The sequence below is a fragment of the Pelmatolapia mariae genome, linkage group LG22 (assembly GCF_036321145.2).
Source record: "Pelmatolapia mariae isolate MD_Pm_ZW linkage group LG22, Pm_UMD_F_2, whole genome shotgun sequence".
Classification (NCBI taxonomy): Eukaryota; Metazoa; Chordata; class Actinopteri; order Cichliformes; family Cichlidae; genus Pelmatolapia; species Pelmatolapia mariae.
This window is the reverse complement of record NC_086245.2, coordinates 27,810,741-27,832,289: the sequence shown is the minus strand read 5'-3', so window position 1 is coordinate 27,832,289 and position 21,549 is coordinate 27,810,741. Positions and strand designations below refer to the sequence as shown.

Genomic DNA, 21,549 nt, shown 5'->3' with positions numbered 1-21,549 from the left:
AAGTTTCCCCTAATTTAAAGTGAATACAGTATGGGGTGGAGGGTGTGGGGGAATTGAACACCTTGTGGGCAGTCTAGACGTTTTTATTATGACAGTAACTCGCTCCAGAGCGGGCACACCCATATCACTATCGAAAATCTGATAGTGGGATTGTCGCTCCTGGAGGCGGCGCATCCGAACAGCACACAGTAGGCGGCGTCAGTCCGGAGAAGTACGTCCCTCTGAGCTCACTTCCGTCGGTTTGAGTTGGCTGTTCTTCCAGCGCCTCGCAGCTTTTGTTCTCCCATTTCCAACTAGCCAGCGCTGCTGAGAAGAGGGAACCAAACGGTTGGGAAGCGGTAAAGAGTAACGGACCCGTCGGTCGCACAAAAACGCCACATGCAAAGCGCGGTCTGCAAAGAGGATACGCGGTTTTCCGTAGTTACATAATTGGACTACTTTTTCCTCCCCGTATACTGTTGGGTTTATTTTTCTCCACGCTTTATTTTTTGCACCGAAACTGACTGCCCCCCCTACACCTCCAAACTCAACAAAATGGAGAACGACGACAAATATCTCCCCGAGCTTCTGGCGGAGAAGGACAGCCTGGACTCGTCGTTCACGCACGCCATGAAACTTTTAAACGCGGGTAAAGTACTGTTACACTGTCTTTATTTTTGTTTTGTTGTGAATTTTTCCACTGTACGCTTTATGCTCTGGAGTTGAGGAGAGCGGCGCCATGTGTTTGCGGACGGGACGTGAACTGCCCCGTTCACCGCTACACGGAGACGAGGTCCTATTCATGGCTCATAAACAAAGAAAAATACGTGTGGGCGTTAAAATCTGTAGTTAGTGAACGAATAGCGTCTGAAAGAGTAAACAGCTTAAGGCTATCGCTACACCACGGAGGAGCTACACTTTTCAGTCATTGCGACTAATTTCCGTTTCCTCGCGTGCAGCTTTTGTCGCACCTGCTCTTTTCTGTAACTGTCGGTGCTCGTGCGAGTTTAAACTTGGGCACGCGGGCTGTTTCCGCACAAACCGTCGTGTGCTCTCGAGTCCCTGTTGATATTATTGCGCAGCAGCCTGTGAATGTGCGCTAGTGTCCAGGAGCGGGGGTCACCTCAGTACTTTAAAGCCGAGAATCGGCCTAGCAGAGGCGACAAAGAGCCTTTAACCGCGGTGCTTGCCGGTGGCCACTGCTTAAGTGTCCTTGAGCAACAAAACTGCAGCCGTGGCCGCCCCGGGACTGCTGCCTTGCAGCTGTGCTGGAGCTAGGACAAGTGGACACACACCTACCTAGTAGTACTGTGGGAGTTGGTCAGCTATCCCTAATACAAAAAAGGATGTTAAAAGCTAGCTATGACTGCTTTATATAAACAAATGTGATTATTTAGTTATGTCAGCCATTGGCCATGTGCTCTGTCAGTAATTGTGAGCCATTTTCTAAAACTGATTTTATTTTATTTTATTTCTTTGCTTAACTCAGGCAGCCCTGGTGATAATGAAGTTGACCGTTTGGCAAACGTGATTTGGCGAATCTAGGCTGCGTGTGTGAAATTTGGAAGCGTGGACTAACCAGGAAGACAAAGTGTGTCAGGGTGTGCAGTGTGGATGGGTTCCCTCGGTGAAACATCTACTCAGGCTTCCCCTGATCTGCAGCTGGTAGACTGTGGTGTAAGCTGGCATGTTTGCACATTGAAGGCTCGGGAGTTGTCACAGTCAGGAGGGAGGAGGTGGTTTGAGATGGGAATACTGCAATGGGTGCTGGAGGGGGGAAACCAGGTGCTCTGCCACAAGGAAGAGGTTACAGAGGATGCTCGCAAATACTTTGTGTTGATTTGTTTCCAGTACAGATTAGAGTTGGACTGTTTTGATTTTTGTTAAAGAGTGAACAAGGTCCAAGATGATTTGGCTGATCAGCTGTTTACGGTGACATAATCACAGCAAAATTGTCTTTTAGAGTGAACAACAGCGAGAGAATGGGCTACGATTTGTTTGATAAATGGCCGAAACTATTCATCGGTGATCAAGTGGTTGCCTTTTAATGGCTCGCTAAGCTGTTTCACTGCTATTCAAATGAACACAAATGTGCTCAGTGAAGCAGTCAACGCACTCAGTGGAAACTGCCGTTGTTTGGCATTCAGTTAATGTGGATTTGCTTGTGAATCAAAGACTTACAGAGGTGTGTGTTACAACCACAGGAACGGGCTAAAAAGTCAGACGTGTTTTCCTGTCAGAGGGCCACAAATCATAGAAGTGATGCTGCGCTTTACACAGTTGGGACCAGATTTGTATTAATCCAACTCTAAACAGCTGATGAGTGTATGCACAACTGTTTTTTAAGATCAGGTTTTAACTCTATCCTGGTGGGGCTGACTCCCTAAAGTTGGTGCTTTCTGGTTCACGTAAGCGCACATAAGTGCTTCTCATCATTGTGTTGTATGTTGCCACTCTGACTGTTTGGTTGCCTGAAACGATCCCTCTCATCTTCCAGAAATTGACAGAATCCAGAAAGGTGAGACTAAAAAGGAAACGGAGACATACCTGGACCTTTTCACGACGAAGAACATCAAACTCAAGGAGCGAGTGCTCATACCTGTCAAACAGTACCCGAAGGTGAGCTTTCTTTGTCTCCCCTCTTTTCTCCTCCTCCTCCTGTCCTCTCCCGCTTCCCAGCGAAACCCCTCTTGATTTAATTTATCCTGCAGCTGTGTTTCAATTACACAAAGCCACGGGGTTACTTGGGAGTCTCAAATTACTCCTCTCAACCCTGATCTTTAAGCTCCAGAGTATAATTACAGCAGATACTGGCATGTTTTTAAAATCTCACTAAAAGGGATCAAAATGTTAAAATGACTATAGCTGGGATGGCTCTATATTTCAGTGTAATTTATACTGGTGCTCAGATCTTTTCCTGTTTCCATCCCAAGCCTTACTTAGGTTTATCATTTAACCTCAGGTGCATTCAGCCATATCGGTTCAATCCATATCTGGCTCAGACGTAAGGCTGCATTGATTTTAGGATGAGTGTTTGTGATAAAGGCTGTAATCTGTCCTGTAAAACTCAGAGAGCATGCAGCAGCTGCACAATGCATCATTTGCATGCTGCTAAAAAAAATAAAATAAAATAAAAATAAAAAGATTAAGTTGCCAGAGTCAGTGTGGTGTCTCTTTTATGGCCCATTGTGTAACTTCTGGTGTTCAGTGCTCTTTTTGAATAGAGCAGACTGCTTTATAAAGAATGAGATCTGTAGGTGCTGCTTCGTTTTCAGCGTCGGATCGATGAGCTGTAGGAGCATCTCCTGTTCTGTGAGGGTCTGATGACTGTCTGATCTCTCAGAATGGGGATGGACCAAATTGGATGGACTCTTGTCTGCTCCACTCCAGTGAAGCAGTCAAGAGGCAGGTGAAGTGAGATAATATTATTCAACGCATTATGTTCCTGCAAGTGCAGCGAAAGCTTCCAAACTTTTAAGCCGAGCCAGCAAGCGACAGAAGCTGTCAGAGAGGGAGAGAGAGCCCAGTGTGGTTTTTTTTTTTTTGGGGGGGCGAGTCGAGTTGCGATTGAGTTTAAAATAATTGCAAACATGCATTTCAGACTTTGGCATTGCAGGTGTGTAATGCTTCCAGTCTGCTGACCCTTTAGGGTTTTGAGGTGGGATAGCACTGATGTACTCCAAATGCAGGACGGGTGCATCCCTAACACTGGCCTTGGGTTTTAGTTGTTCCGTCACACTGCTGTGTCGGGCACGACACAGCTAATGAGCGATTCCGATTATAGGAGCTGCTTTTACTACTTCAGGTTGAAGCGAGGTTCCTTTGGGGCGGCTTTTTGCTAAACGTTTCTGGCAATGACAGCTAATTGCGGGACGCATCATACACACGGTAATTACTTTGTTGAAAGATCGAGGAGGTAAAGTTCTGGCTCAGTGCATGGATGATTGCAGTGAATAGCAAACGGCGGTATTACAGCCCTCGGGGGCTCATATCGACTTTGTCTGTTAAATCTACTACTTAAGGCTGCAGTATGTGCAACAAGAGCCCTGACAGACAGACGGTGATTGCCTCTCCCTCACTCTCCTGGTATTAAACTCGCCTCTGCCGTGATTGTCAGGCTAATTTTGTTCTGCTTTGTTTTGCTGTTAGTTCAATTTTGTGGGGAAGATTTTGGGACCTCAGGGCAACACAATCAAACGTCTGCAGGAGGAGACTGGAGCCAAGATCTCTGTGCTGGGCAAAGGATCCATGAGAGACAAAGCCAAGGTACACACACATGCTTACACACATCTGGTCTTATGCACCTGTGGGAAGGTTACCTGAAGCAATAACACATCTGGCCTTTGCTTGAGCGGGATGACAGGCAGTGAGCCCAGATGGAGTCAAGTTGCTAGATGGCTCAGCTGAACATTAACACTCAGCCAAGGGCATTCAAACACTGCACATCTGCTCCAGAGTCTTCAGGATAGCCCACTAAACCTGTTATCTACCAGTTTGATGTAATTATCAAGCTATACAAAGGAAGGGAATACTGCATGTAACCCCTGTTGCCCTCCGAGGTGGAATAAATGTGATTTTCTCCTTGCATTATTCATTAAATGTTTGAACTGGCTTCTTCTCACTCTCTGTGATGGTTTTTCTTCAGGAGGAGGGGCTGAGGAAAAGCGGCGAGCCCAAGTATGCCCACCTCTCCATGGAGCTGCACGTGTTCATCGAGGTTTTTGCGCCTGTGCCCGAGGCTTACCTGCGCATGGCCCACGCCATGGAGGAGGTCAAGAAGTTCCTGTTTCCGGTGAGTTTGCCAGTTCTGCTTTTGGCCGTCTGAACTTGCCTGTGTGGAGTTTAGTAGAGCGTTTTGTGCCGTTTATTAACTGCAAAACTGAGCCTGTAAAAGGTCAGCAATGTGGAAAACACTCAGCACCTTAACAGGGGGAAGTGATGTCGGGAGATTTCTCAATTTTAATTCGTTGTTTAACTTCCCTCGTCGATGGTGATGAGTGCACGCAGAAGAGTCAGAGTGAGAATAGTTGAGGTTAAACATGACTTTGCCATGAGAATAGAGGCATTTTCGTTGTAGCTTAAAAGAAGATGCTTTGTTTTGTTTTTGTTTTTTTAATTATGGATTTGCGTTCCAAAGATCACCTCACACAAACACTGTTTTGAATCCAGGATTTGCTTCTTCTCTCCTGTATAAGTGTATTTTATACTTGTATAATTGAAACAGCACTTCCTTTTCTCAGTGATATCTGAGCCCTTGTACAGGCTGAGCTCTGGCTGCAGTAAACGATTATTTTCATTGATCTGGGTGCACATTCTTTTCTTAAACATAGTCTAATAAATGCTATTGAAGATGATGACGGTGCCTTTTTGCTGTCTTAAAGCCCAGGTAGATCTTTGAAAAGGGTTTTGTCTCATTCCCTAACATGACTGTCTTCACCGCCATACAAGAGAGGGAAATATAAATAGTCAACCCAGTTAAGCTGGAATTGGGGAATTAATTGGTATTACTTCTTGAACAACAGGAGATTAATTGAATCACAAAGTAGTTGCCTCTTAATTTTCAACTAAGTAATTGGCTAATCGTCTCAGCTCTGATTTGAGCTGCATGCACGCAGTCAGCAAGTTTTTCTTCAGGCCCATTTGCACACAGATGTAGGAGATGTCAGTTTCGTAATATGACTTTATTTTCCGCTTGGTTTTGATTCAAGATTGGTTTTTAAGCTCGTTATTGATTGAACTTTGAGCAAATCCTCACAAATGCCTTTAAATCTGAAAATAACACTCACCCATACCCACTTTAATGCAACTTCATGATTTATTTTAATTGCAGAGGTTAGAAGTTGTTTTGGATTGTAAATGCAGTTTCCCCACCGCCAAGCTGGGAAAAGTTTGTGAAGCTACACCGAAAGTGTTCTCATGGTAATCGAGTGAAATTACGTTTCAGAAAGGTGGAGAGAGCCGCAGCGTGCTGGTTAGACAAAGCTTTGGGAGGAAGGCCTGCTAGGACAGCCTGAGGAGATTGAGTGGGTATTTACCTGGAGCAAACACACTCTGCGGCACAGTCCAGGCACGTAAAGCAATCAGCTTAAGAGGAGGAATTGGGCCGCTTTCACTGTGTCAGCAGGGTTGCCCCCTTCATGTGGCTTGCCTACTTTTCTGCTTTCACCTGAGTCTCATTCTTCAGAGAGGAGAATCGGCCTGGAGTTGTAGAGCTCTGAGACAGATATGTGGCCGTATTCACTGTGCGCAGCCCACGCCTGCTTTGTTGGTTTTATGCTGAGAGATTCTTGAGTGCCGGCCAGCTCGTTGTGCTGTCGGGCCCAGCTGAAGCCCACAGTCCTCTCACAATGGCTCTCACCAAAGCAGGCCAATAGGCCCAGGGGTTTGTGAGCTGCCTTACATTTTTTTTAATTAGTGTGCAGGGCACTATAGAAAGAATAATTTGGATCAGAGGCTAGATGAATGGGCTGATGAACCAGCTGCGGTGTTGGTGTTGCTGCGTTATGTAAAAATCAGCCGCTTACAGAAGCTGTCGTTACAGTTTAAGACCATAATCTGTCAGGCGTGACGGCCTTCATTTAGAGCAAGGCCATGTTTTAATAAATGACTCAGATGGAGAATGGGTGGATGTAATTTGTTGCTGAAACTTTTATGTATTGCCTGTACTTCTGCTTAGGTATTCCACAGGGATGTTCCTGGTGACTAATTTACTTTTTTTGGGGGGGGGGGGGGGGGGGGCTCAGATTGATGGACTGGTCTTAAAGTAGGAAAGCTGAGCATGGAGGTGTCTGAATGCATGTTGATTGTTGATTTACAAGCCATTTGAAATTAGAGCAGGGCGATATGACCAAAAATATTTATCACGATATACACTTGAAAATTTGCCATAATGATATAACTGACGATGTAATTGACACTAGACAAAATACTTTACAACTCCACAACTTTATTAGTGCAAAAAAACCCATCAATGTATTTTCACTTAAACAAGCAGCTGTTTTTTATGTGCATTAAAGTTATATAAAAATTTAACAGTGCAAATGCAAATTCCTTGCTGACAGTTTAACCAAAAGGCATTTCCAGTGGAAATTGGCCGACATATCCTGAGCATAACCATGTATAATATACACAAAACTTAAAAAGAGGTTATACACACACAATACTGTAAAATTATGTTGAAGCACAGTAGGTATCACTCCGCGAGGCTCCTGCCTACGGTAGCCGTAATGCTCCGACAATCCATCAAGCGGTGCGGGTTCGTAGCTCAGCAAAGTCATACTAAAACATTTGACAGATGTTTGAGCGCCGTGTACCACATAAAATCATTTCGAGGTCAGTAAACACAACCAGAATTCATACATAAGGCACACGGGATTATAAGGGGCACTGTCGATTTTCAGAAAATCAAAGGATTGATTTTAAGTGTGCCATATTTTCCACAAAACACGGTAATAACGACGGCCCGCTAGCATGCTCTACCAAAAATAGTGCTTTGTTGTGTATCTGACGGACGAAAGCTAAACCAGTTCCACACCACTGAAGTTGCAGCATTTTTACAAACCAATTCTGGTTCACCTGTTTCATTCAACGATCCGCTTTTGCCCTTCTTATTCTCCGTCATGCTTTTTCCGTCATGTGCGTATGAAAACAAAGGCACTGCGCATGCGTGTTTTACCCATATTCTATCGCGATATTTCATTTTCTTATCGTTGCCTAACATTATACCGGTATTACCGTGAACGGTATGATATGGCCCAGCCCTATATGAAATGTCATTCTCCTATAACTATTTTAAATTGGCACAGGTGCAGGTGTAGTCATATGTAGATGTGTCAAACAGCAGCTCCACTGTCCGTGCAGGTTCGAAGCCGCATGCATGTGAAGAACACAGTTAACACATTGCTGCATTGGAGTGGCTGTGTGCCAGTTTACTCTGACATGCAACTGTTTGTGTTTTAGATCACAGCAGTTTTGGTGTCATACTGGTCCACAAGGCTGTCAGCTGTCTTACTTCTCACCTTGTATGTTTGTAACTTCCTGTCAGAGCGAGAGAGGAGGTTGCTGCTGCAGCCCAGGCTAGTGGCGGGAGGGCTGAATATCGGCCATCTTAGACTTGACAGTTATTTTATAAGAAAAAATTAGTTTATTTGACTAAGGCAGCGAGTCTCTCACAGCCCTGTGATTTCAGCAGGGTTTGTCTTCTTTGTTCTTCCTCATCCTGTTTATTTGTGTATATCTGCACATCGACCAACGTGAATGCAGAAGGATTTCTCTCTCTTCTATTGATCGTAACGTCTACAGATCCTTGATTAAACTCAACACCTTGTTGGGTAAAGACTTTGCATCCTCTGCAGCATCAGCTGGACTGCTCCTCCCTTCAGATGAATTTCTAATCAGTCAAATGCTCTGCCTGCTTTTGCTGCAGATAAGTTGAAAGCTGATGTCTGCATCTCATATTTCAGTAGTTTTTTTTTTTTTTTTGACATCATTAGAGCTCTGTCACTATTCCAGTCTGGGGAGTGATATGAAAAAGAATTGATTGGGTCACAGTGCAGCTCTTGTGATTGCTCCCAGAAGAAAGGCGGAGGATTGGGCTGCAGGATTTGTGCTGCTCAGACAGGCAGCTTGGCTAATCCACCCCAAGTTATTGTTTTTGCAGATAAAATAAGGTAACTGCTCATGCAGTCACACCAGACTTGTCAAGGAGTGTGCAGAGAAGTGATTTACATTTTGTGCATGATGGAGAGACACAGGAAGGCACGGAGTGTGGATGGATGCTTTCCAACCTCCAGCCTCCCACATCCACATCCCCCCCTCCTCTCTTTAACACTCTGAGTCACTGGCACTGAGACTTTTTCTTCCAGTCGCTCTGTTAGCCGTTGGGAGGGGTGGCGTGTTTTGAGCAGCTCGGAAATTATTTCACTCTTTTATTCATCACTCCTCTTTCCACGCTGCCTCCTTTCCTTTCTATTTTTTTGTGTTTGCACAGTCACTTTTCCATTTTTTTTTTTTTTTTTTTTTTTGTCTTAGTATTATCGTCCTGACTGTGTGTGTTTGTGTGTATAGGATATGATGGATGATATCTGCCAGGAGCAGTTCATGGAGATGAGCTACCTGAACGGAGGCCAGGATCACGGAGCCCGAGGCCGAGGTGGCCTGCCAGTCAGGGGCCGCGGTGTCCCCCCTGCAGGAGCACACAGGTGAGGAAGTGCACACAAACACACAATTTCTCATAACAGCTGCTGCATCACTGAATATGTATGTATGTGTGCATATACATACATTTTTATTGTTGTTGTTTAATTCTCAATGATTTGGAATGCTTGGTGGGGTCATCTCAGGCCCAGCAGGCTGCCCGGCTCTATATGCCGTCAAAAGCCTAAGTTTGATACCACATCTTAATGGTTAATATTAAGCTACAACCACCTACCAGTTAGCTGAGCTTAGTATTTAAAAAAGAAACATATAATCAGCTATTCTTACCCTGCCAGGAGTTTAAAGATCACAAATTAATAAAAATTTTAAACAAACTCATTTTCTTGGCTGGTATCAGATTTTTACATTTTTGCCAAGTTTCTCTGTCAGCCTTAAATATCCTGTACCAGTTGGGCTCTAGAGTTGGGTTGCTTTTTGCCCCTGCTGCTGTCTTTATGCAAACCTACCTGTCTGGTCTTTTATTTTATTTTTAAATATGAATGCAATGTGAGCAGGAACCACAAATATGTTGAGGAATTGGTTGCGTTTGGAGTTACTTGTAGAGAAAACTATTTGCACTAGCAAAAGCTAATGTGTATACTTTTATTGTGCTTAAAAAAAACTATAGCAGAAGTGCAGCCATGTGTCTGGTCAGATAGAAAGTACCATGTTATGTGTTAGTTCACTGAAAGGCTTCAGATAAGAGTGCTCACTTTTGCAGTTTTGTCTTATTATACAATATTTAAAATAAAAATAACATCCACAAATATTTCCAAAGATGTAGTTCTTTCTTTCTTTTTTTTTGTTCTACTCGAACACTAAAGTGGCCCTCCAATGAGATGACGGTGCCAGCAGTGGCCCTCAACTCGTTTGAGTTTGAGACCCCTGCTGTAGATCATCACGGCAATAACCCAGAGTTCTTGGTTCCAGGGGCAGGGGAATGCCGCCTCGTGGTGCTGCCGCCAGGGGAGGTGTGACTCGAGGTGGCCCAGCCAGAGGTGGCGCAGTGAGGGGTGCCCCAGCAGGCAGAGGAGGACCTCCCGCAGCACCCGCCAGGGGAGCTGTGGCACCCCGTGCCAGACTCACAGCTGGAGGACCTCCCCAGAGGATGCCACCACCGCCTCCCCACCAGCACAACCCCGGTGCAGCTGCTGAAGGCTATGACGAATATGTAAGTACCACTGCCAGTGGAAATGAATTTATCCTTTCACATTTATTTTGTAGGTTATTATTATCACACACAAACGTCACTTCTAGTGTTGTATTTGATGAGCTAGATATAAGACATGTGCAGAGACGCCTCAGTTGTCTGTGCAGACGTTATGCTTTCAGGTTTGACGTTGCTAAATCTGACCTCTCCACTGCTCGTCTCATCTCAATAAGATCTTTCTTGACGTTCTGTTAGCTTTGAATTGCTTGTCCGTCGTCATAGGAATAAGTGATTTCAGATGCTCGAGACATAAGGGGAGCGTGTCTGCTTTAGTACAAGTGGAGTTCTTTGGGGACATCTTGACATTCATGAACAAGACTCTCCTTAAATCTCACCCTGTTTTTTTCTTTTTTTTCCCCCTTCTCTCTCTTTCCCTCTCTGTTTCCTTCCCTCTCCAGGGCTACGATGAGAGCTACACAGACACGGCCTACGAGTCTTACGACAGCTATTACAGTCAGCCGCAGGCGTGAGTGAATCAGACGTCTCTTTGGTTTTTACCTGCTTCTCACAGAATGCACACACATCGCCTAGTTGCTAGTTTCACTTGAAATGGGATTTGAGAGCAGCAGTAATACTTTTTAGCCACTCTGCACAAATTTAGCGTTGATAGTACTTTGTGTTTCATGGTGTGGATGCCAGTGTTATTTAGAAGGACCAGCCGGGACTCAGATGTTCCATAGTAGAGAGCCAAGCTTTGATCTTATTCGTAGAAGCCAATTAGCGTCCCCCTAGACATTACAGTCAGCTGCTTGATGTTTTTCAAAGATTAAAAGTGATTTTTCTTTTTATTCTTCTTTCCCTGTTTATGACCAACAGAGAGCCAGAATATTATGACTATGGACATGGGGAGACCACAGAGTCGTACGAGTCCTATGGTAAAGAACAATTTTTTTTATTACAATAAAAGACAAACATCCTTATTGAATTGATCCTCTGTATATTTGTTATTGCGTGTTGGTGTCTGAAATATGCATGCACATCAGCCCATAATGTCTCTGATTGTCTTTAAAAACAGTATTAAAAAAAAAAATCATCAGCCAGATTAAATTTTCCAAAATGTGCATTGTGTCAGCTAATATTGACTTTATTGATTGATATCACTGTCAGCTAATAGAATGGCACTGATACTGAGATCTGTCAGCATCAGTGCCAATGTATCACATTATTTTCTGCTGCCTAAATGTTAAACATATTGTAATGAAGGCTGGAAAAAAAACCCAAAGCTATAAGGAAAACATTGGCATTGCCAGATTGTTATTTTAAAGATCTGAAATTGGACAAAATTTCACAAAATTGATCATCCACAATGTGATGGGACAGTTCTTCACCCTTAACCAAACTGACGGCCGTATTTCACAGTTAAATATTCTTTAACGCTAAAGTCACACTGTAGAGTTTTTGACTTCTTGTCGATGTGTTGTGACGTGTTGTTGATGCTGTGCACGGTCAGATGTAGGATTTAGTGCTTTTCCAACATGTCCGATAAACTGAACGGTGTTTTCGAGACTGTAAACTGAAGAGAAACCTCCACGGGGCAGCTCTAATGTGTGCTCAGTCAAAGGCTCTTTGTTAGAAATGTTGAATTATTGATGTGTTTATTTTTTTTCCGCTTCCTCTGCAGGCCAGGATGACTGGAATGGCACCCAGCGGACAACTCCAGGGAAGGCCCCTCCCCCCTCTCGAGGCGGCAAGACGACTTACCGGGAGCACCCATATCGACAGTACTGAAGCGGACTCGCCACCCTTAGTGTCGCCCTGACAAGCGCCTGTCTACCACGGCAGCTCTCGCTTTAAGAAGCCCGACAAAAGTAATTGTCTGTTTTGTCTTTGGTTTGGTCTTTTCCTACGCCGGACTTTATACAAGAGAGCAAATTGGGAACTGAAAATCGGAACTGGTTTTTGAGATTTGACCGCGAACTCCCTCCCCCACCCCTTCTTTGTCGCACCAACCAACCATCCAACCAACCAAAGCGGCTTTTAGATGGGTCAGAGATGAGAAGTTGGCGTTCTATATAGTTTTTTTTTTTCTTTTTCTTTGAGTTTTTTTAAGTTTTGCTGTCATTTTTTCCTCTGACCCTTTTTACCCTCTTCTGGCTTTTTTGCATTGTTGATCGTTAATTTTTAATTATTTTTATTTTATTTTTTAACTGTTTGGGAGTAGTCATTTCTAGTTGAATTAGTGGCTCATTATCCACTTGTCTAAGGAATCCATTTTAATTGTTTTTATATACATATATATAAAGAATCTGTTGAGGGTCAGTTGCAGATTCCCATTTAGGCTACATTTCAAAATTCTGTTAATATAGCCAAATAAAAGACCTTTTAAACGTTCAGTTATGTAATATAGAAACAAACAAAAACCCAAATCCTTAAATGAAGCAAAGGCTAACTCAAGTACAATTCATTCTTGATTATGGTTTGTTGTTTAAATAGTTCTAAAACGTTGTCCATTTAGACTTAGGCAGCAATATTTGTCATTGTACTTAGAGTTTTGAAATATAGCCCTAATAGACACTGTTGAGATGGACTGTCCTCATATCCTCAATTTGTTTGTCATGTTTAAAAACAAAAAAATTAATCATTTTAAGACTGAAGACAAAATGTTTGTTTAATGAGAACACGGCCGAGACCTGGTCTCACCTGTTGTGCTAAAAGAAAAAAGAAACACACGGTTCAGGTCTTGATTTTGTGATCTGACTCTACATAAACTGCATGCACAAAGTACACAAAGAAGGATTGGGACAAAAATCTCCACATGGGTCTTCTCTTTCTATAGAGAAGGGATCCTGCAGCTCAATCCGAACTCTTGTACATATTTTAAAACATCCTAACTGTACTTATTCTGCCACTAGTATCTGTACCCTCTCCATAAAATGCATTATGCTACATGTGTAAGCTTGCCTAAATAGGTTACTAAATCTGTCCAAAAGATGTTTTGCAGCAGTTTGTCAATAAAGCTTAGTTTGTTTTTTATGAAACTTAACTTGCTTTATTTGTTTCCTGTCCTAGTAAAATTCTGAAATGGCCTTTTTTAAACCAGCAGTCAGATGTAGGTGTTTTCCTTTGTTTCTCATTCAAAAGCGCTTTTTAAATCTAAATGAATGTATTGACGTCTGAAGACTTTAACCCTACTAAATGATGTCTTGATTGATTATCAAAAGAGCACAACTTATTCTTTCTCTCTCTTTCTATACTTTTTAAAAAGGACCCAGAGGTAAGACCTCTAAAATAACCTGGATAGCTTCCTAATGTGTATAGAGTTCTAAAGCATTGAATGCCTGGGTACGTATAAGACTTTTTCAATCCTCCTACCTGTGGTCGTAATCCTTAATGAGAATTGCTTTTATAGCATCTGAAAATTAACTGAGTTCAAACCACCATTCAGGTCTAGGCTTCATTGTCATGAATGACAGCTGGCGCGATGGCTACTTTAGTACAGAGTGTAATGGCAGTGCAATGGAGAGGATGGTTATAACCTAGAGAACTCCACTGTAAAGGTAACCTAACCCTAAATGTTTAATTTCTTAGTGTGTTTATCCTTTGACATAAACTTTCTGGTAAATGCGTACAATTTCTTAAAATATCATTACAGTCATGGCATCAAAAAAGAATCGACTCAAAAGTAAGAAAAACGTAACTTCCAATATCATACAGTAGTGGATTTCATGTACCAAAATAACTGTGCTGTGTACTAACAAAATATAATAGGATAGTGTTAATGCAACTCTTGCTAAAAAGAACAAAGCCAAATCTGTCATCATCTTCTGTACAGTTGAGCTGCTGTTACTTTTTTATTTGCTGTGTAAAAGTTGCTTACTGTAATATTTCAAAAGGTTCTGCCTGTACAGAGTTATCTGAAAAAGAAAGCTTGAGTTGCATGAGCATATCTTCTCCTGTAGATGTTGCATGATCTGTCTCGAGTTTCTCCCAGTGTTTTTAGACAAGGTATTGATTTGGGGTTTGTCCTTCCTTCAGGCACAGCTATCAGTCACTGAGTGCCCGGAGACTGACGGTCGGCTGGACGGAGACCATGCAAACGTCAGGTTGGTTCGCTGCTACGCCTTGCCCATTTAAGAGCTGCGCTGCTGCACGCATCATCTAGAGCCCTGTTTCTTCTCTCTTGTATACCTCAGACAGCCGTTGATGCCCGTACATCACAGCAGGAATGTGCGTCTTTGCAGATGCTGTATTTGGAGACTGACTGATATTATTGGCTAAATGCAGACATTTATTAATATTTATGGTGTTTGGAACAACAAAATTTAAAAAGCCAGCAAACGGCTGATCTGAACAGAGCCAGATTAAAACAAATGACTACACACAAGTCTGCTGGTTTCAAATGTCTGACAGGAGGAGAGGAAAAAAAATGCTGTGTTTGAATATCAGATTTTTATAGGTAGTTAACAAAAATCAATGGCTAGATACACCTTAGTTAAGGGTTATTTTGCTGTTGACAAAGACTAAAGCTAATTATTTATTCATTTGTTAATTACATTGTTACCATAACGATGTAGGCTTAGTTAACTGATACCCATAAAAGGTAAACTGTTGATTAAACACTTGTGCATTTTTTGACATGTTTAAATGACTGTTACAGAGTTGGAATTCATCCTCATAGGTTTAAAAAGCCTCTAAGTTTGTCTTGTGGTGGTTCCCATTTAAATCTTTGCAGGTTACATCAACTCTATGTATACACACAAGTAAAGGGTTGGCTTTCTGAAGGATTTTATGAAGTACTGATGGCAAAGATTTAATGCAAAGTATTCAATTTTCAATTCGATTTTATTTATACAGCACCAAATCACAACAACAGTTGCTTTATATTGTAAGACCCTACAATAAATACATACAGAGAACAACCCAACAATCATATGACCCCCTATGAGCAAGCACTTTGGCGACAGTGGGAAGGAAAAACTTCCTTTTAACAGGAAGAAACCTCTGGCAGAACCAGGCTCAGGGAGGGGCGGGGCCATCTGCCCCCACTTATGAATCCCACTTTAGGAAAAGTCATAGTTTGAGTTAAAATAGGCTCATTAACAGTATCACTTCTGTGCGTATCTCTCAGATTCATGTGACTAATGAAACCTTTGTTACAAAATAACTAAGTTTGCTAATTGGAAACATATTTTACCCTTAGTAAGAATAAATCCGCAGTCATGTGTATCACTTGTGTCAGTTGTCATTAATAGTTGTTGATGACGGATATAAATGTTTTTCTGAAAGGACTCTTCTTGTAATGTTTTATATCAGCGTAAGTGTAAGACTAGCCTGAGAAGTGTCTACACAGTTTGTGGGTAATGTTCTTAAACATTCAAAGGCACTGGTACGGCCATTTAACTCCCCACCCCCTTCCACTGCTGCAAACGCCTCTGGCTCCGTTCAGCCGGTGTAACATTATGCAGCAGCAGCACGTTCATGATATTCACAGCATTTCAAAGGTTGGTTGATTCTGATGATTGCCCGGGCTCCCGTAAGTTGCCTCTGCTTCTCACAATGCCTGTGAATTGGTGTGTGGCCGCGGCTAGCCTTCAGCAAGTCTGAGCGAGTGAGGAGAGCTCGATGCCCGTGTCGGGGTGGTCTCAGGAAAAGTGACTAATGAGGATCTGTAGCCTCACTCACTCTGACTGAAGGAAAAGAGCAGCGTGAGGACTCTGGCCATTCCTGAAATGGAACGAGAGGGGGAGGGGGGGTGTTTTTCTTATGATGTCCTGTCTGCACCTTGAAGGCAGGAAAAGTTGAATGATGGCTGGAAAAGTATTGCTCGGTGTTCAGACTTTGAGAAGCTGGCAGAGAAAGTGGATAACAAAGCATTTAAGGCCACTTTAAAGGAGGTGTTTTGACAGAAAGGTCACCCACTTGTTAGAAGAATGTGCTCAACACGACTATTTTTAGGAAGAAAATCCTTTCTTTAAAAAAAATTATATATATATCAAAATCCTCTCGTTCCAGCGGCTTCAAGTCCAGGCGTCTCAGAATTGTTGGATTCCGCTTCGTGTTTCTTTCAAATTGCTGGAAAATACTCTGAATCGGAGCGCTGCGAACACATTAGCTGTTGATTGAAATGGTAATGCGCTAATCCAAAATCGCCAGTCTTGCCAATAATTATGTTTCGCTTAAAATGTTGCTTAGTTACAGCAGAAGAGCTGTGCTGCTTGGCAGGAAAATGACCTTTTAATTATTGCAGCCAGTGCTTAAAAATTGAATTAGAAAAGTGGCCTCGTATTTTTTTCCCCCCTTTTCATTCTAAATCGCCGCAGAGCAGGAAACAAGGGACGACTTAGGGACATTAAGAATCAGCATTGTGTATTTACATGTCCTCTCATGCCAACATCTTTTTTTTTTCTTGTCTCCTCTGCAGTTGAAGCCGTGCACGGGAGCAGCTCAGCATGGTGTCGTGGTCGGACGGAGCTGAAAAGGAGTGGCCTCGAGGCCCAGTTCTGTTCCTGGCAGGGGTTGTGGGAGGTGATGGGGGTGGGTGGGGGAAGGGAAGAGGAGCAAATGGGTGGTGAGAGGTGGCCGGCTGCCATGTCATCCAAAGGAGCCAGCTGATTTAGAGGTTGGGGGGAGATGAGGAAAAAGAGAAAGGAGCCGGTTGAGACTGAGACTGCAGCTGGTCAGCGAGCAGAGAGGCCGAGGCCGACTGAGAATCCAGAGACTCCCATTTCACGTGGACTCTTTCCTCCTATTTATATATTTCTCGTCACTATCGAATTAGAGCACGTTATTCTCGTGTTAATTATTTTCAAATCTGGAAGACGCCCACTCGAAGCCCGCGCTGATTGTGCACACTTTTGCGCAGACCACCGCAGACCACCCCCGTGGTCCGAGCAATGTAATTGTCACAGCCTAATTTACCATAAAATGAGCGCTTCTGTTATAGCAGGCTGTGAAATCATTTTTAATTTCTTTTAACCGTTGAATTTGACGTAAAAGGAAACTCTTACTCTCCACAAAGGCGAGCTGTATCCGTTTCACCAGCCAGCAGTTTTGTATCCCGGCACTGAATTAGAATCCAGGCTCAAGAGTTAGAAAAGATCGGTATCTCGCTGAGGACGAGTTCGCGATACACACTCTTGCCACCTCTCGCACGAGCCCCATGCGACGCCGCGGATAACGAATGCTAATGCGGCGCTTCCTATTTGCATGTGCTTGCATGTACCCTCGCCGCGTATGTGAAAGGCTTTCATAAGCAGCGTTGGCCTGTTCTTTGCAGTTCAGCATCCAAGAATTAGAATTCGACGAGATGGAGTCGCATGTGAGAAAGGGACAGAGGGTGAAGGCAGACATTACTAACATCCCTGCCATCCATTCATCTATCCATCATGCTTGTGTTGATTTGATTCCCCTCTCTGCCATTTTCTGCCATTATCACTGATGATATTACAGCTGCCTGTGGTGCCGAGTTACATTTAGAGGTCAAAACTGTACTTTCCTGTATTAAAAACAAATTTGTGTCCCGATCCGCTGGTCAGAGGCAGCATTAGCCAAGTCAGAGGCTCCATTTCGTTTATTGAAAAAGCCAGCAGCTCTGAGGATAGAACATTAGATATTAGGATAGAAACCATCATTTGAGATGAAATGTCAACGGGCCATAGCCAAAACAGACCATTTTTCAGTCTTTATGTGCCATTATGTCTAAAATAATGATTTCTGCGTCTCCTGTAATCTAATGAAAGATGAGTGATGGTGTGGAAGCCGCCTCCTTTGTTTGGATCGATGGAACTGTCAAAAGTGTGAGGTTTGGAAGTAAATACTACTGTGCATTGATCAATAAAGGTTGACTTGAATATAAAAGAGCTGTGTATCGGTCATCTGCATAGGTGTAGCTTCTGGGAGGGAGGGGTGGGCACAGACATCACATCCCGCTAGTATGGGGAGCTCCCCCCCCCCCAACAAACTAGTTTATTCCCAATCTGGTGATGTCACAATATCAGGTTATAATTACCATAAATGTTTTCAGTCAAAATCGTTCTTCTAGCGTTTCATAGAAGTTTTTCACTTCAGGATCAGTGAACTGGTTGGGTGCAGTGTGGTTACAACAACAGACTATACGAAGAGTGGAAGTCTCTGTGATGCTGTCACCTGCTGGGTTTGAAGTCTGCATTTTGAAGCATCAACTTTGGTGACTTTTGGAGTCAGAAGGCATCAGATTTGGATGAGAGGTAGAACAACAGTTAACTGAAGCTAGCAAGCTGGTTAGCAACCTGCTACCATAAACTGTACAATGCTACAGATTTATACATCCTAACTTCTGGATGCAGCAGGCCAATAACATGAGCATACAATTTTCACTAAAACCCAAACTTTTGTTTTAAATAATGACATTAAGATGGTCAGAAAAAGGCCAACAGCTACTTAAATCATTCACATTACCCGAGGTGAGACCTAGCAAACGCCAATCAGCTACAGCTGCCTGTGCTGAGAAAACGGTTCCAACACTTCCTCAACTCGAACGTCAGGTGGAATAATTACCAAAAAAATAACCCACAGTTAGAAGGGGTCAGCTAAAGTGCTTGGCGACAACAAGCAGGTGAGACACAAGACTAACATTAAGTTTTCTTTTTTTGTCAGTTTGTCAGCTCAAAAACAAAACAAAGTTGGCCTTTTTATTTATTTTCTCTTTTTTATATATTATCACAGATTATATAAATAATAAATCAGGGAAAAATAGCAATTAAAAATTATATAAGAATGTAAAAAGCAATTTTAAAAACAAAACAAAACCAAACTTGGTTAAACCAGCATAAATAAATGTCACTGATACGCAGTACTTTAATACAGCTGGCAAACTGCAATGACTCAGTCATGCCAGCCTCAAGGTGTAAAGACGCCTGTGAGTCAAGCAGCAGCGAGTTAGCCCAGAGATGGAGAGAAGCCAGGAAGCAGCAGAAGTGTCGGCACCAGGGTGGAAGAACTGGACGGCAACTATCTGACAGAAGGCGGCATTTGGCTCACGTTGCTGTTTAATGAAAGAAATAAACTATGAAAGAGAGATGTGCATTTTTACCCAGCACAGCTGCACTTCGGTGCCATGTTCGCAACACACAGGTTGTAAGATGCACCAGAGGAAGCAAGGAAATTTACATTAAACCTAAACATTGGGCCACTTCAACAGGCTTTATAGCAAATTCAAAGATGAACAGGATCTGAACTACATCATAAATCAGTATGTATAATCACGACTATACACACTACGTAGTGTAGTTCACAAAGCTCAGGTAAATTTATTAAGATAGACGCTTGAGCGTGGTTGTTAAAGAAATTGCCAAGTGTGCTTTTATATTACTTTAACTTTACCTAATTAAATAAAGCCTTCCACATTGACCATTTCCTGTTCTTTGATTGGTGACAAAACTGCAGCTGTATGTGAGTTTGCAGGTCTGTTGTCTAAAGGCTGCCTCACCTTGTGTAAGTTAAGAGACTCCATTCTTCAAGTTCAGGAGTGTTGTTGATAGTTTCCTAACTAATGTTGCCAAGACGGTGCTAAAATGGCAAAAAGACAAACTGCTATCAGTCTGTAATTTATGATTGAACTGGGTAAAGATGGCAATTCCTTGTTGTTTTTAATAACGTGGTGACTGATGGAACTGAAAACTTCCATTACCTTCGTGCACTCAGATTTAAACTAGAACCTTGTAGATTTAAAACAGAAATAACTCAACAAATAGTTCAATTCTAAATTACTTAAATAGTGCCAAATCCCAACAACAGTCACCTCAATGTGCTTTATACTGTAAGTTAAAGGAGAAACCCCAACAATCAGATCAGACTCTAATGAGCAAACACTTGGCGTCAGTGGGACGGAAAACCTCCTTTTTAACAGGAAGACACCGTCAGCAGAACTGTGCTCAGGGAGGAACAGCGATCTGTTGGGGGTTAGGGGAGGGACTCGGGACAAAAGACACACTATGGAATGGAAGGGTGACATAGCTGCTGCCGGACAGCAACTTAACCAGAATACAACCATCTGGCAATCACTTGAGTCCCTATCCCAAATCATTAATTGCAGCATGTTGGTAATCTGTCTGCATTAATAAATTAGAAAGCAAAGGTTTGGCAGCTTATCTGAGAGTGCAGTCAGTCCAACTTGGACTGTGATTGTTTGGAGACAAGTTGCCTCCCACCCGGCAATCTTCTTGCAACCAGTCTCCTACAACAAAAGTGCAATCACTGAACAACCACCGATTTTTTTTCCTTTCATTACAAAGAGGTTGCCAACCTACCTTTACTCTAGTGTTACTGAGCCATTACTGTTGAAGCTGAGAGTGGAAGAAAGGCAGTGAGACAAAAAGACCTGTGTCCTTCAACTGTGTCCTTTTTGATGTGAGGAGGTAACGCGTGCACATTTACTAACCCAAGCAAAATACAGTCATCAAATTGCTTTGACCCCCAACAAGAAAGAAAAGTAAACCCTGTCTGTATATGTGACCTGTGAAAATGATCTGCAACCTGTTGTCTGTTTTTTCCATATATAAATAGACAAAAATTTGCCAAAAAGGAAGTGAAGTGAATTTCCTCCACATTATACACAAGCAAAATGTGCACGTGGACATCTGTGATCTCCTTGCAGCTGTCTGTGTCACACACAGCCCCGTGGATACTGCCCGCCTTTATAGTCAATTGGTGCTCTGTGATCACATGTGGGAGAACAAGATGGATGGAATAAGCAAGAGACAGGAGGCAAGACCGTCCTGTCTTATTCAGGGTGGGTGGATGTGTTAAAATGCTCTGAGTGTGTGTTAGAGGTGGAGATACTGTGGGTAGATACGTTGGACAGCTGGATTGAATCTTCTGGTCCTGACGGATTCACACCATCAGAGGAACATCGCACGCTGATGCCTGTGAAGACGGTGACAATCAGCCTCCTCCAGATACACATCAGCTGCTGTTTCCTCAGCAAAGGCAATAATCTAGGTGACTGATGGTGCTCGGAGTGAGATGGGATGAACCCCTGAGGGTCATTGATGTTTCAGGGGAATTGAAGATGTGTACAAGTGGTTTCTATAAGTTTGTGTCCTCACGTTCATGTTAAATAGGTAGAAAAAGGCTCAGACGATGGGCTTCAAAAGTATACAACGGAGGGTAGTTGACAGTCACCTTAAGGCGCTTTACATTGTAACATAAAGACCCCACGATAATACAGAGAAAACCACAACAGTCAA

The 21,549-nt window shown here is 42.8% G+C and overlaps 1 protein-coding gene across 3 annotated transcripts; it reads left to right on the top strand.

Moving 5' to 3' along the window:
• Positions 1-210: 210 nt before the first annotated feature.
• Positions 211-16,850, top strand: khdrbs1b (KH domain containing, RNA binding, signal transduction associated 1b). 3 transcript variants are annotated; one of them, XR_010573695.1, is made up of 12 exons: positions 211-628; positions 2,477-2,598; positions 4,129-4,245; positions 4,625-4,771; positions 9,046-9,179; positions 10,105-10,345; positions 10,783-10,850; positions 11,201-11,259; positions 12,006-13,881; positions 13,977-14,006; positions 14,360-14,427; positions 16,746-16,850. XR_010573695.1 is itself a non-coding variant. In XM_065471258.1 (9 exons), the coding sequence occupies exons 1-9, from the start codon at positions 535-537 to the stop codon at positions 12,110-12,112; spliced, it is 1,089 nt and encodes a 362-aa protein (XP_065327330.1). In that variant the 5' UTR covers positions 211-534; the 3' UTR covers positions 12,113-14,006. The 3 variants fall into 3 exon arrangements, 1 of the variants encoding a protein (XP_065327330.1); XR_010573696.1 differs by lacking the exon at positions 13,977-14,006 and having other exon boundaries at positions 12,006-12,192; XM_065471258.1 differs by lacking the exons at positions 14,360-14,427; positions 16,746-16,850 and having other exon boundaries at positions 12,006-14,006.
• The last annotated feature ends 4,699 nt before the right edge of the window (positions 16,851-21,549 follow it).

Excerpts from the sequence above, each read along its gene's own strand:
- khdrbs1b (XM_065471258.1), top strand. The coding sequence starts at position 535 with ATGGAGAACGACGACAAATATCTCCCCGAGCTTCTGGCGGAGAAGGAC. Across the intron at positions 2,599-4,128 it reads CTGTCAAACAGTACCCGAAG|TTCAATTTTGTGGGGAAGAT; the intron begins GTGAGCTTTCTT and ends TTTTGCTGTTAG. Across the intron at positions 4,772-9,045 it reads TCAAGAAGTTCCTGTTTCCG|GATATGATGGATGATATCTG; the intron begins GTGAGTTTGCCA and ends TTGTGTGTATAG.